The sequence below is a fragment of the Tenebrio molitor genome, chromosome 5 (assembly GCF_963966145.1).
Source record: "Tenebrio molitor chromosome 5, icTenMoli1.1, whole genome shotgun sequence".
Classification (NCBI taxonomy): Eukaryota; Metazoa; Arthropoda; class Insecta; order Coleoptera; family Tenebrionidae; genus Tenebrio; species Tenebrio molitor.
In genome coordinates this window covers 23436324-23448714 of record NC_091050.1, presented here as the reverse complement: position 1 = coordinate 23448714, position 12391 = coordinate 23436324, and the positions used below count along the sequence as shown (strand labels likewise).

The 12391-nt window shown below is 39.4% G+C and overlaps 1 protein-coding gene and 1 long non-coding RNA gene across 24 annotated transcripts in view; one reads left to right on the top strand and one right to left on the bottom strand.

The window, feature by feature from the left end:
* Positions 1-30: 30 nt before the first annotated feature.
* On the top strand, positions 31-2183 carry LOC138130801 (uncharacterized). The gene is made up of 2 exons (XR_011159648.1): positions 31-141; positions 203-2183. It is a non-coding gene; the product is annotated as an uncharacterized lncRNA (long non-coding RNA).
* Positions 1154-12391, bottom strand: part of trol (terribly reduced optic lobes) — a 306854-nt gene continuing 295616 nt past the window's right edge. For all 23 annotated transcript variants that reach the window (XM_069047441.1, XM_069047440.1, XM_069047443.1 and 20 more), the window contains 18 exons: positions 10931-11109; positions 10601-10618; positions 10299-10508; positions 10053-10244; positions 7465-7725; positions 7136-7408; positions 6852-6989; positions 5834-6115; positions 5626-5780; positions 5347-5569; positions 5113-5298; positions 4683-5054; positions 3990-4543; positions 3689-3939; positions 3502-3638; positions 3248-3448; positions 2828-3191; positions 1154-2181 (listed from right to left, as the gene is read on the bottom strand). In XM_069047441.1, the coding sequence (XP_068903542.1) occupies positions 2136-2181; positions 2828-3191; positions 3248-3448; positions 3502-3638; positions 3689-3939; positions 3990-4543; positions 4683-5054; positions 5113-5298; positions 5347-5569; positions 5626-5780; positions 5834-6115; positions 6852-6989; positions 7136-7408; positions 7465-7725; positions 10053-10244; positions 10299-10508; positions 10601-10618; positions 10931-11109 (4042 nt within the window). In that variant the 3' untranslated portion in view covers positions 1154-2135. The remainder of the gene's footprint in view (positions 2182-2827; positions 3192-3247; positions 3449-3501; positions 3639-3688; positions 3940-3989; positions 4544-4682; positions 5055-5112; positions 5299-5346; positions 5570-5625; positions 5781-5833; positions 6116-6851; positions 6990-7135; positions 7409-7464; positions 7726-10052; positions 10245-10298; positions 10509-10600; positions 10619-10930; positions 11110-12391) is intronic.

Genomic DNA, 12391 nt, shown 5'->3' with positions numbered 1-12391 from the left:
CTGATTTCATCCACTCAATTTCGATAGGAAGCTGAATCCCTAATGCAAACAATCCTTTAGTGTAACGGAAACATTCAATCACGTAAACGATTTGAAAAGAAAAAAAATTATACTTTTCATTATGTACCTAATTGAAGTTGAGTATGTCACATACAAGTTTTAGTAAAATATGTATGTATTTTTAAGTTTATGAAAATTTTAGTGTTGAAATCATCATCCGACTCTGATCAGTGATCAGTGATCACATGTCTTTTTTGGTTTCTGTTGATTGGTCAATCTCGTATGTTCGATCAAAATGTGTCAGCGTGTGTTTTCAAACAAAAATTGGTTTGTAAATGTTGGCTTGTTTAGATTGCATCTTGGTATCAGTGTGAATTTTAAGAAATAATGTGTAAGTATATATTATATTCTGTATATTATTGCATCGTTTTCAGTTAAATCGGAAATGTTTTTATTTGGTAACTTTCGATGATGTCAAAGTCAAAACAAAATTGTTAACCACTATCCACCTATCCAAATGACCAAAAATCGTTCTAAATAAGGAATGATTGAGAATTTCGTAGTATGAAAGCGCGCTCACCCCATCCATTCGTTCACTTGTGTGAAGGGGGTGCACCAAAAATAGTTGAGCATTGTCCCAGCTGACTGACCTATTGTACTCGACCATTGTCAGCTAAGCTACAAACGATGCCTCGGTTATTTTGTTAATAAATAGGCTTCGAAGTTGCACACTAGCCAATGATGTGCTGCCGCTACTGTCAATTCGTATCTTATTTTTTTTCGAGAGACTAATCAATTATACACAATCGAAACAAATTTGCAACGAAACACAATCTGTAAAGAAACATTTTGTTAACGCCCGGTGGCCAAAAAAACAAGTCGATACGTTTTTATTACAAGTCAGGAGTCCCCCACGCCCACGCGATTCCCTCCTCGGCTGTCCTCGGGTCACTCCGACACGATGGAGCGCTGCTTGGGGACTTCCCGTGAGGGATCCTCCCTTCGCCCGTTAAGGGATCGTAACAATTTCAACTAACCAGAACTTGTAATGTTATCAATCATGTTTAGGTCCAACAGCATCTGCGTGTTCTCGTTGAACTGAGTAGATAATAATGATCTGCGCTTTGAGGTACTCGAAATGAAAAGACACACCTTTGAATTTTACATACATTTATTCAATAATTATTGTCTTCAGTTATTGAAAATGCACTTATAACAAATAGTTAATTACAAACAATGCGTATTATCAGAAGGCATTTATTAACGAGATTCAGCGCAATTGGGAGCAATAAATGCCGTCCAATAAAATCAATTTCACGGTTATCTCTTAAAATTTAGGCATTTATACAATTGATTTATTATCTATAATTTTTTCCACATATTTATTGATTTTAGTCTACAGAGAAAGAAAAAATTTAAAGCACTTATAAAACATTTTTTAGCCTATAACTAGATATATAATTATTATATTTTATTGTTAATCACCATTGCTGATACGTTTTTGTTTCGTTTTGTAAAATCACATTGTATACATTTTCATTAGAATACAAAAAAAGAAATAAATTTGTAGGTACAAACATTAAAATCTCTGAATTGAAATATGAAAATGTAAGCAACATATGGACAAAAAAAGCACAGAAGTATATAATTTGAATCAACAAAGCCTTTATTCATAATAATTTGTTAATAGCACCATTAAAAATTAAGAAACTACACTAAAGAAAATCGAAATATGAAATTTATTTCATAAATTACACATTGGACCTTATTTGTTATGTACCCTTTTAAGTATACATTGCTCTTCAACAGTTACTTTCTTACTAAGACTATTCCTAAAATGGCACAATTTCTTTATCTCAAGAGAAAATCATATAAAAAAGGTTATAGTATATTATATAAAAAAAAGAATAGACCAGAAAAAATGGCAGTTAAAAGAACAATACAAGCTTATTCCGTGTGGGAATAAATAGTTGTGGCGAATTGCTAAGTTGTTATGTTGGATCAATTAGCATTTCGCCGTTCGTAGTGGTCTTGAATAAAATAAAATGAACACAAAAATAGTGAACACTTATTGGACATTGGATGAACTTAACTCGACTGCCCATTTTTTAAAAACTTAAAACTAATCGTCGTTTTCAATTCACGAGGTCGTTTTCGTTATATCTGTCATAGTCATAGAAGCTGCAACAGAAATGGCACAAATGAACAAAGTTTGCGTCGAAAATGTAACGGAAATTGTGGTAGAGGGAATTCTGACTGGTCTTACCTAAATATACACAATCCATTAAGGTTGCATTATTGGATAAAAAAGCGTCAGTCTATATCATGTACTTAACGGTAATAAAATATTTACCTTTAAATTACTTATTTATGTACAGTTTTAGATATTTGAACGTCTCTAAGACCGAACTAGTAAACTCAATGACTCCGAAACAATTTTAATTGGACTTTTTTTGATATGTAATAATTTTAGAACAAACTCATTTTTCATTATTAGTCTATTGTCTAGCACATGAAGTTATTGCAATTATTTTACGTAATAAAATGATAAAATTTATTTAGTCAAATGTCTGTAAGCAGTACTTGTATACAACAAAGGTAAATGATGTGATAAAAATTAAGACAGGGACGTTGATGTGACATACTGGAGGGTTTTGGATGGATTATGTTAACAGGAGGAGGTTCAACGATTTCATCGAACTGATCCGAATCAGTAAATATCAGTGAGGACGGAATCCAACGTATCCTTTGTTGAGAAAGGCAGCATGAAAATGTATTTATTATTCATCCTCACCAGGAGCGGCACTCGTCGCGCATCCCCACTTACCTAGAACATGGTTTTACGTTGACTCCCGAGATGGCTCTCAAACCCAAGTCAAGTTTCTTCAAGTCTTGCAACTCGAAAGCGTGAATGCAACCGTTGAAACCTTGCCTAAACTTCCTTCCGGTCATCAGTTCAATGTTGGGAGCACCTCCCAAGTAGATATTTCCGGCGGCATTCAAGGTGCTCGTCAGACCAGGAGATTCGTTTGATGTGCTGTAGATCTGGTCGATCTCGATCGAGCCTGTCCTGCCTTTGCGTTTCAAGATGGCGCTGTGGCTGTGACCGTCGTCCACTCTGATATGAGTATTTCTTATTGTAAACGGACCTGAACCCAAGTCGTAGCTGAACTCGAGGTACCCGTCCACAACTAAAACATTTTATCGGTGGTTGAGGATTTTTGAAAAGTACGATGACCGGACGAACCTCCTAGAGAGATAAAGTCTTTGCCTTGACCGTCTTCGCTGGGGGTCTGTCCGTGCCAGAAGATAAGACCGTTGCTCGAATTGGTGGACAGCTCAACGGCTATCAGCTCGTCTCCGTTCTCTTTGATGTGGTCCAGGAGGTTGCGGTCAAATTCTAAGTAGCTGTCTCCGTTGAAATGTGCGTCGTTTCTCAGTTGGGTACCTACGAAGTGACAATGAATAAATGTGTTCAACTTCTTGGATCGAATTACTTACGTTGTTCGCAAGTCGTGCCACTTAAGCCGAGAGGGCAGCTGCACACGTAGTTGGTGGCGTTACCCCTGCAAGTGCCTCCATTTTGACAAGGTGTTCGCTGTTCGCATAAGTTCGCTTCAATTTCACAATTTTTACCGCTAAAAACAATGCGTTAAGAGTGGACAAGTGGTTACAAAGATTAAAGCACCTGTAGCCAGTTAGACAACTGCATTTGTAATCTGTAGGCGACAGAGGGTAGCACAGACCGTTGTTTCTGCACGGGTTGCTGGAACATCCCGTTCTTCTGCTGTCATACGAAGTCTGTGGACTCGAGGGTACATTTTCGTGGCTGTATTCGATATTGTTGTCGACGTCATTGTTGAGAGTGCTGCATTCGACAACATTGGCAGAGTCTTGAGCAGACTCGACAATATCCAACTCCACACCAGACACGTTAATCTAGAAAACAACTTTGAATGACCCTAGATACAAAAAACCAAACAATCAACCTCTGAAATGCAGCCGTTGAAACCTGTGTGCACTCCTACTTTGTCGTTAATCTTAACATTTTGACTGTCATATCCTCCAACGTACAACGGTGTCAACAGATTGAGAGCCTTGTGATTACCAGGTGTGCCCCCGAAGGAGGTTTCGCCGTCGACGATTAGTCGTCCTTCGCTCAAACTTCTGCTTGCTGTCAAAACGTGCCATTCTCCAGGTCTCACTTCTTTCTCGCTTCGGATTACGGAGGCACGACCGCCAACATTGAAAGTGAATTCTATATGGCGATCCTTGATGGCTAGACTGACAAAATCTCCGTGTCCTTCGTCCGTTTCGCCACAGTACAGCAAAACGCCGTCGCGATTGTCGGTTGGTTTGATTTTCAAGGAGGCTTTGAGGCGTCTTTGAGGTTTGGGAGTGGGGTAGGCGATGTAAGCACCGTTACTGAAGGCCGGTTCGTTGATGCTTATTTCTCTCTCGCAGCGGCGACCTGAGCGACCCATCGGACAGAGGCAGTCGAAGCCGTTTTCGTTGTCAACACAACGACCGTTTCCGCAGGTGTCTAAAAGGTTTACCGTTACTTAATTACTCAAGACACTTAAGTCATTGCAACTGATGATTTAAGACAAGAACATTTGATAACAAAAAAATGTTCGTTTATGACTCAGTACCAAGAATACAAAGATGGAACGTTCACTTACATGGCGAGCATGCTTCCCCTTTGAGTTTCTGGCAGTTGGGTCCGCTAAAACCTGGTGTGCAAATGCAGGAGTAGCCCTCTGGAGACAAGGCCTCTTGACAAACTCCTCGATTCTTACACTTGTCATGTGAGCAAGTTTCGCAAGTTGTGATGCCAAGTTTGGCTATAGCTTGCTTGGTGATGTCTTGGTGGTTGTATCCGATCTTGAAACGACTAATGCAACCCACAAAGCCATTGTAAGTGCCAACTTCCGGCGATATTTCACTGAAATTAGGAACGCCTCCGACGTACAGATTTTCGGAAAGATCTAGACCGATGTATTTCCCTTCGGCGTTGCCGATGAACGGACCAGTACCGTCGACGAACATGGTTGCTGGAAAAGATTGAACGACACAAATACAATGAAGCGTCTGTACCAACTGCGAATTTACCTTTCTTTCTGTATCTGATGATTTTGACCGTATGCCATTCGTTCAAAGCAACCGACCGGTTGGCTCTAACTACTGTTACACCGTTTCCAAGATTGAAGCGGAACTCTGGTACGGCGTTCACCAAAGCGAGAGAAATAAAATCGCCAGTTCTGTCGTTACCCTTGTTTCCGTTGTACAAAATGAGACCTGAAACACCGAATTATACCAGGATTTTGTATTGCTTGAAGTTTATACCGTCGCTGTTTTGAGACTTGAACGATATTTCGAAATTCAACTGGATGTAGGGATCCGGAAGGGTGTGGAGTGCGATGTAGCTGGTGGGAGCTTGAGCGAAGTGCGGTACTATTCCGGTAACTGTCAAGACTGTTGGTGTGTCTATTTTTCTGTTGCCGTTGCTCTGTGTGCAAGTGTAAACTCCTGCATCCGAACTACTGACAGCATTTAACTGAATGGAGCGCTGTTGAAAGAGTGTCAATCAAAATCTCGAAGATTTCCAATTTGACAGATACTCACGCGATATACATCCACGTAGTCTGGCATGTCCTGACCTTGCTTTGTCCACAAATAAGTAACTGGTGGTTCCAAGTCTGTTTTACATTCCATTATAACAGTAGAACCTTCGGGTGCCGTTTTGATTTCTAATGGAGCTTCATCACGGACGTCATGATCTAAAGATTTTGTAATGTCAATCCACATTGAAGACATCCTTGTCTTGACTTACCTATAACATCGAGACGGTAGTCTTTGTGGTATACACCTTGATGGCCTGTGGCTTCACATCGATAAATTCCGGCGTTTTCTGGTCGTAACGAGGTGATCCTAAGAGTACCACCAACTTCTTGTACGTTGTTTTCAAGCCAGCCGGACAGTTTAGACCATGAAGTTATGACCCCAGGTTCGCTAGATTGACAGTTTATATCGATGTGTTCTCCAACTCTGTGGCTCCTTTCGGGTGGAGTTATATAGAGTGTTGGTGTGGATGGTACCGTCACCGAAGTGGGTCCTACATATTTCGAACATTTGTAAAAGCTTGAAAAAGATGGATGCGAAACATTGAAATAACAATTTTATCCCAAGTTTCCGCAAGAATAGTACTAGTTAAGTAGAACGTTTCATGTATATACATTAATTACAAAGAGACAGGTCACAAATTAGTACAATATGGTACAATACACAAAAAGCGAAAACACAAATGCAGTCGTTCCAGAAAGACATACACTTCAGAAGACTTACAGAAAAAGGTTCTGATTGCAATGTGGAATAGCACACTAAGAAAATATGTTCCAGATTTCATCCTTAGGATACAAAAATGTTGTCAGTGTTACATGGTTAGCAAGAAAAACGTTAAAAATTTTGTCCTTGTTAATCGAATTAGTTTAAGTATATTTTCACAAGACGACAAAATCTTGGTTGTTAATGAAAATAATTGCCTTTAGGGACACCATATTAATGAGGTTGTTCGTTAAGTTTTGACGACGACGAGGAAAGCCTCCAGTCCGTTCGATGTTTAAATATCGCACATAAAAAATTTTCTTGACGTCGGATTGAAGGCGAAGTATATTTTATGTGGGCGGTTAAAACACAAAGCTTTGAATGTCTAGGGATTAAATTCTGGAACATCTTTCAGCACTTTTGACAAAATTTTCAACTACGTAAGATCCCAACAAGAGACCAAATAGCACCCTTTACACTGGCCACTGACGACACGAAGAGCTAGAAACAGAGAAAGCGTCACAAACCCCGTCGTATCCTGGGATTGCAGTCTTCCTCGTCACTGTTATCGCCACAGTTATCGTCGCCGTTACAGTGCTGTGACTGCGGGATGCACTGTTGGTTCTTACATTGCCACTGATCGGATGGACAGAGCCATGGTTGGTCTGGCCAATCATGCAATTATTAAACGTAACAATCTCCACAAAAAAAACAACCAACACAGAATTACGTAATCGACTCCACAGGAACCCCGTGAAGACATTCTGAGCTGGTGTAGTCTACTAGGCCACTCATAAAACTCGACACTTACCTGTGACTTGCAAGTCGATGTAGTCGCTGGAGGAACCTCCGTCGGTCGGGATCTCGCAGTAATATCGCCCTTGGTCTTGCTGTTGTAAGTTGGGAATGTGGAGGGACTCGCCGCCAATCTGGGCGCGATCAGGTAGAGGCAACCGCTCGCGGAACCATCTGATGTTGTTGACATTGTTGGAATTGGTAGATCGACACCGAAGCGTGATGGAAGAACCGATTGGTGCTGTCTGCTGTCGGTTTTCGGCAGTCAAGGTCGGCTTATGGACATTTTCTACAAGAAGAAACAAGTTCCGTCGTCTACTTTGCTTTTTGTCGATTTTGAAATACCTTCGACAATGACATCGGCCACAGCATCCGCTTCACCAGCGCTGCTGACGGCGGTGCAACGGTAGCGTCCGGCGTCGCTCAGTTGGATGTTGTTGAACTGAATGAGTCCTTCACGAGTTGTGACAGAAGGAGGCAACGAACGACCCACTGGTAGCCATCTGATAGAGATCGGCTGTTGACCAGTAGCGGTACATTCGATGTAAGCGTTGTCACCGGGACGGACGATTTGACGTGGAGGGACCAAAGTGATTCTCGGAGGAGCTGCAACAGTTCAAAAAGGTATAAAGCGATTGGATTTTGCGGAAATGTCACCACTTATACAATAAAACTCGGCATGCGACAAGTCACCACTATCTAGATAGAAATGAAACAAAATCAAAATTAGAATAAGTAGTGGAGTAGAAATGGTTGCAACCTTTCACTCCCATAGCAGAGTATTCCAGGAAAATTTCAACAGTTACTGGTAAATAAAAGGTAATGGTGTCTCCTACATTTCAACACGTTTAGTTTATTGGAATTGTGTTGAACTACGGTACTAAATTGTAAAATTTGAAGGTTGGTTGCCGCTAGCTTAGCTGTGATTTTAGCCACATTTTGGATGGTGTATTTATTCAATTTAAAACGAACAATAAGAGTTCAATGAAGACAGCACTTTTTTCCACATGATCTGATAGACAAATCGTGTAATTTTTATTTTAAAAATGGGGATAACTACCTACTTCATTTGAGTTCAATATATTTTCACGTATGTATTGTGTATTTCTTTTTATTTCTGCCACGCTTCAGCACTGGGAAAATATGGACAAAGAAACTTTTGCCTCGGACATCGAGATTGCAGCAAATGCAGTTACTGTAATTTCGATATCAGCGAAATCACGATAAAAGTACAAAAATTTTACACTGCACTTTACCACAATGGTGCAGCATGTCATTATATTCGTAACACTCAAATGAATAGTATAAAGTTTGACATTACCTGCTGATAGTGAATACTAGTTATTTACGAACCGAGTGCGAGAAGACATTTTTCGCGCATTTGCGCGAATCTGCCGAATACGTCTTCGCGCATCGAAGTTTGTACAGTATTTTTTGAAAACGAACATTATGTCTCAATTGTCGTGTACCCTTTGTGAATAGATGGCGCTTGCCAAAGTGTCAATTCATGTGTCAATTGAATTAATAGCGACTTATTTTCACTCTTTCGAAATTTTCAACATCCAAATTGGAGAAATGGCGTTTTGTAAACCAGATTTTATTTATATTTTATTATCAAGTCAAATTAATTTTAGAATGCTCAAAAAGGCGAATGCTTTTTGGATGATTTTGAAGCACTAGTGCGCGAAATTTACGTTCGCGGTTGACAGTTGCGATCACGAAATGTCATTTTGAAGGTAGCGAGTTCAAAACGATTGTTTTTTCAATAAATTAAACTTGTATTTTCGAAATTTGTAAAACTTTTACTTGATCGGTAATAGTTATTTACATAATTAGTGGGATAAAAGCAATATTACAGGACTCGAGTGTGAACATTGTAGATGACGAGGGCGTTAGCCCGAATTCATCTGTAATCACACGAGTTTCCTGAAACATGCTTTAGCCCACGTGTTATGTACAACATTTTATCTAAGACTGTCCCAAATTAAAAAAATAAATCTTATCTATTGATTTTCGCCAGTGAAATAAATGAGTTTCATTACCGCACTCAGTGGGATAACAATTTACTTATCCCACTGAGTAAGGTAATGAAACTCATTTATCCCACTGAGTGCGGTAATGAAACTTATTACCTCACTGAGTGAGTTAATGAAAATGCGTGAGGTAATGAAGTTCTTATCCCACTAAAAATTAGTGGGATAAGTATCATTTATCCCACGGGATTGGATAAACACATTTTTTCCAAATATTTTTCTCCCGTTATTAATCAGGAGTTTGTTGTCCTTGTTTGATTACGAGAGTGGTTGATCATTCATTGTACTTGATGCAAAAGCAAAATACAAACAATTCATCGCCATAGTCACCCACGGCAGTAATACATTTCCGATGCTGCAGAGCTTTGGTGTTATTATCCTAGTAAAGAAAAATCAGATTCACTGATTCACTGACTACTGTTCACATTTTTATGACATCCCCATTTTTAAAATGAACGCAAAACATTGCTGTGACGATCTAAATATACACGTCGAAGTATATCTGGGATTGGCGAGAATAGATGATTGAGGATTAAAATCAAAATGTATGGAGTCTTTTCTGCACTAAACGGTTTAATTAGATTTCCTGCAAATATTGTTCTATGCGGCGATCAACGTGTTTGAGTAGATGTGGCTGTTGTAACAATCGATTAAGCATCACTTCCGTTTTGTGCTGGATGCCAAAACCAATATTGTTTCTGCTCCACTAATATATTTTCTATGAAAGCAGATAGAAACACCGGTGAAAACACAGTACCTAGAATTGCACATATGTCTTCCTCGGCTGAATGTAACAAAGAAACCATAATTACACAAACTACCGATAGGTAATACGAAAAAAATAAAAAACTCTTAAGAAGCCACAAGATCGCACAAAGCCAAAAACAGAACTGGACTTACATATGACTTCGAGACGTGCGGTTACGGAGAACATGACTCTACCGGTGGACTGATGCGTTCCCGAACAGCGATATTCACCGGCCGCCGAGGGTTGGACGTTGTCGATGTAGAGGGTTCCGGCCCGGATGAAGGCGTCACTCGGCAAAGAAGCGTTGTCGGTGCGAGTCCAGGTGACGAACAGCGGTTCAGGATCTGAAACGGAAGACCTGTAGCTGAAGCGTTTTCGTTAATTGCAGGAATACTCACCGAAGTTGTTGTTAATTTGGCAGCGTATTTCTGCTCTGGTGCCGATCGGAGCTGTGAATGTTTCGTCGTAATTGGTTGCGGGAGGGCGTGATGGTCTGCTTTGGGGTGGTAAGTACGGACGACGTTCATTGTTTCGGTAATCGCCCCGGTCATTGTTTCGGTAATCCCCCCCTGGGGTGATTTCGTTGTTTGTGCCTGTTGCATCTTCACCTGGACATCACAAAATAATTAGTTATTTATTGGTGTCGATGAAACGGTGTGTGGTGTTAATTCATGTGTGCGTGTTAATGTTTTTCACTTACCTACTCTCGTTCGGTTACCTATGTCCCCCAGTTAGTAGAAAGCAAAGATGAAACAAAAATACAATTTTAAAAATTACTCTAAGATACATATTACGAAAATAATATTAACATTTCAAATCCTGTTACGAATACCGACACCAAAAGAGTTTTTATTAAGTGGATTATATGTATAGTGGGAGCGACTTTTTATACAATTTCTTAGTTAGAGAGTTGAAAGATTAATTTTAGGTAGATTGACTACTTCAAATATTTACAAAGACAAATGGACAATTAGAATTTACCGGAAAATTTTTAATTTAAATTGGTGGCTAATTAAAATGGGTGACTTACCCACAATGTCTCCTCGGTTCGGAACGCTGTCAATGGCAAGTTGTACACGTTTCTGATCAACACCCGCATCGTTGCGGGCCTCGCAAATGTACAACCCTTGGTCTTGTGGAGAAAATCTGGCTATTTCAAGAATTGCAACGTTTCTGGCTTCTGGAGTTACTGGAGTCGGTAACATGCCACTGAAATTATTTTATTTAGCTTGCTTATCTTATTTTGGGATATTATTAAAAGGAATATACAGTCTGATTTTGAAAATATTTTAATCTGAGGTAGTACGTATTGAAAGAAGGCAAAATAACCCAACTTGCCTTATACAAATCTTAATGGTTTACAAGAGAAACAAAGAAATCACTTTGTTTGAGAACCGCTGAAAAAATTCTAATATGGCGGGCAGTTCACGTACGACCAACCTAAAATGTCAAGTTTTCTGCCATTCAAGGTTATGTTTGGTTTTTAAGTGTTGATAAAATAGTGCCTGCAACTTATCTTATTCAGAAAATAACAAAGGCTTCAAGAACAAAGTAAAAAGACTGTGTGTGAGTAAACGTATAAAATGAAATCTCAAAGAAGTTGCCCAACTGCCATTGTTTGCAATGCGAGCTTCAGCACGATGTTTCCAAGAAAGCCGAACTCGATATAGAATGCTGGTGTTTCAACGAATTTCCTGAGCGGCGTTTTAAACTCGCAGCCAAACTACAAACTAAGAAACTCCCAGGTGATTTGCAAGACACCAAGTACAGTTGCGGAATTAAAATTTCGGACAGTATTGTCAATGTTATGATATAAACTCTAAAACAACCTTTACGTTAATAACCTCATTTTTTACTCTTGTCATGTTTTTGTCTTTTTAGCGTTCAAAAATTGTGATTTGTGGCACAATAACGTGTGGGCAACATATTAAAGCGATGATTTAATTACACTCAGTGCAATTAACTCAAAATTCAAAATTGACTGCGTGACTGACACAGTAAAGTTTAATTTTTGAATGTCAGTCATGATGACAGTAAAAGGTGGCTTACAGAGATTTTGTTGAAGTGACAGAAAAATACTGGCCGAAATTTTAATTCCGCAACTGTACCTACTTGTTCGTGGCTGGTTTTCAATTTCGTGAAGAATTTCTTCTCCTGCAACTAAAATGTGATCTTCTCGTTGGTGGAGAAGATCGCGCTTATTCATTTCGGACCGCCCGAAATCGCGAAGATGCTGCACAACGTTTACAAAGATTCGAGCACTTGAATGTATCCTGTGAGGAAAATTTTCACCGTAGATTTGCCGTCCTAGCTGTGAATGTCCACGGGCTTTGCCATAGATCAAAACCATACCTATTGGTTTTCTCCAGGTTGGCGAAAGCCATTTGTGATTTAAATTGAGGTTCTTGTCAAAGTTACTTAATTTTGAATTAAAAGACAATAAAAAAAAGTCTACTGTGATTTTTCTGCACCCATTTTTTCATAAAATCCT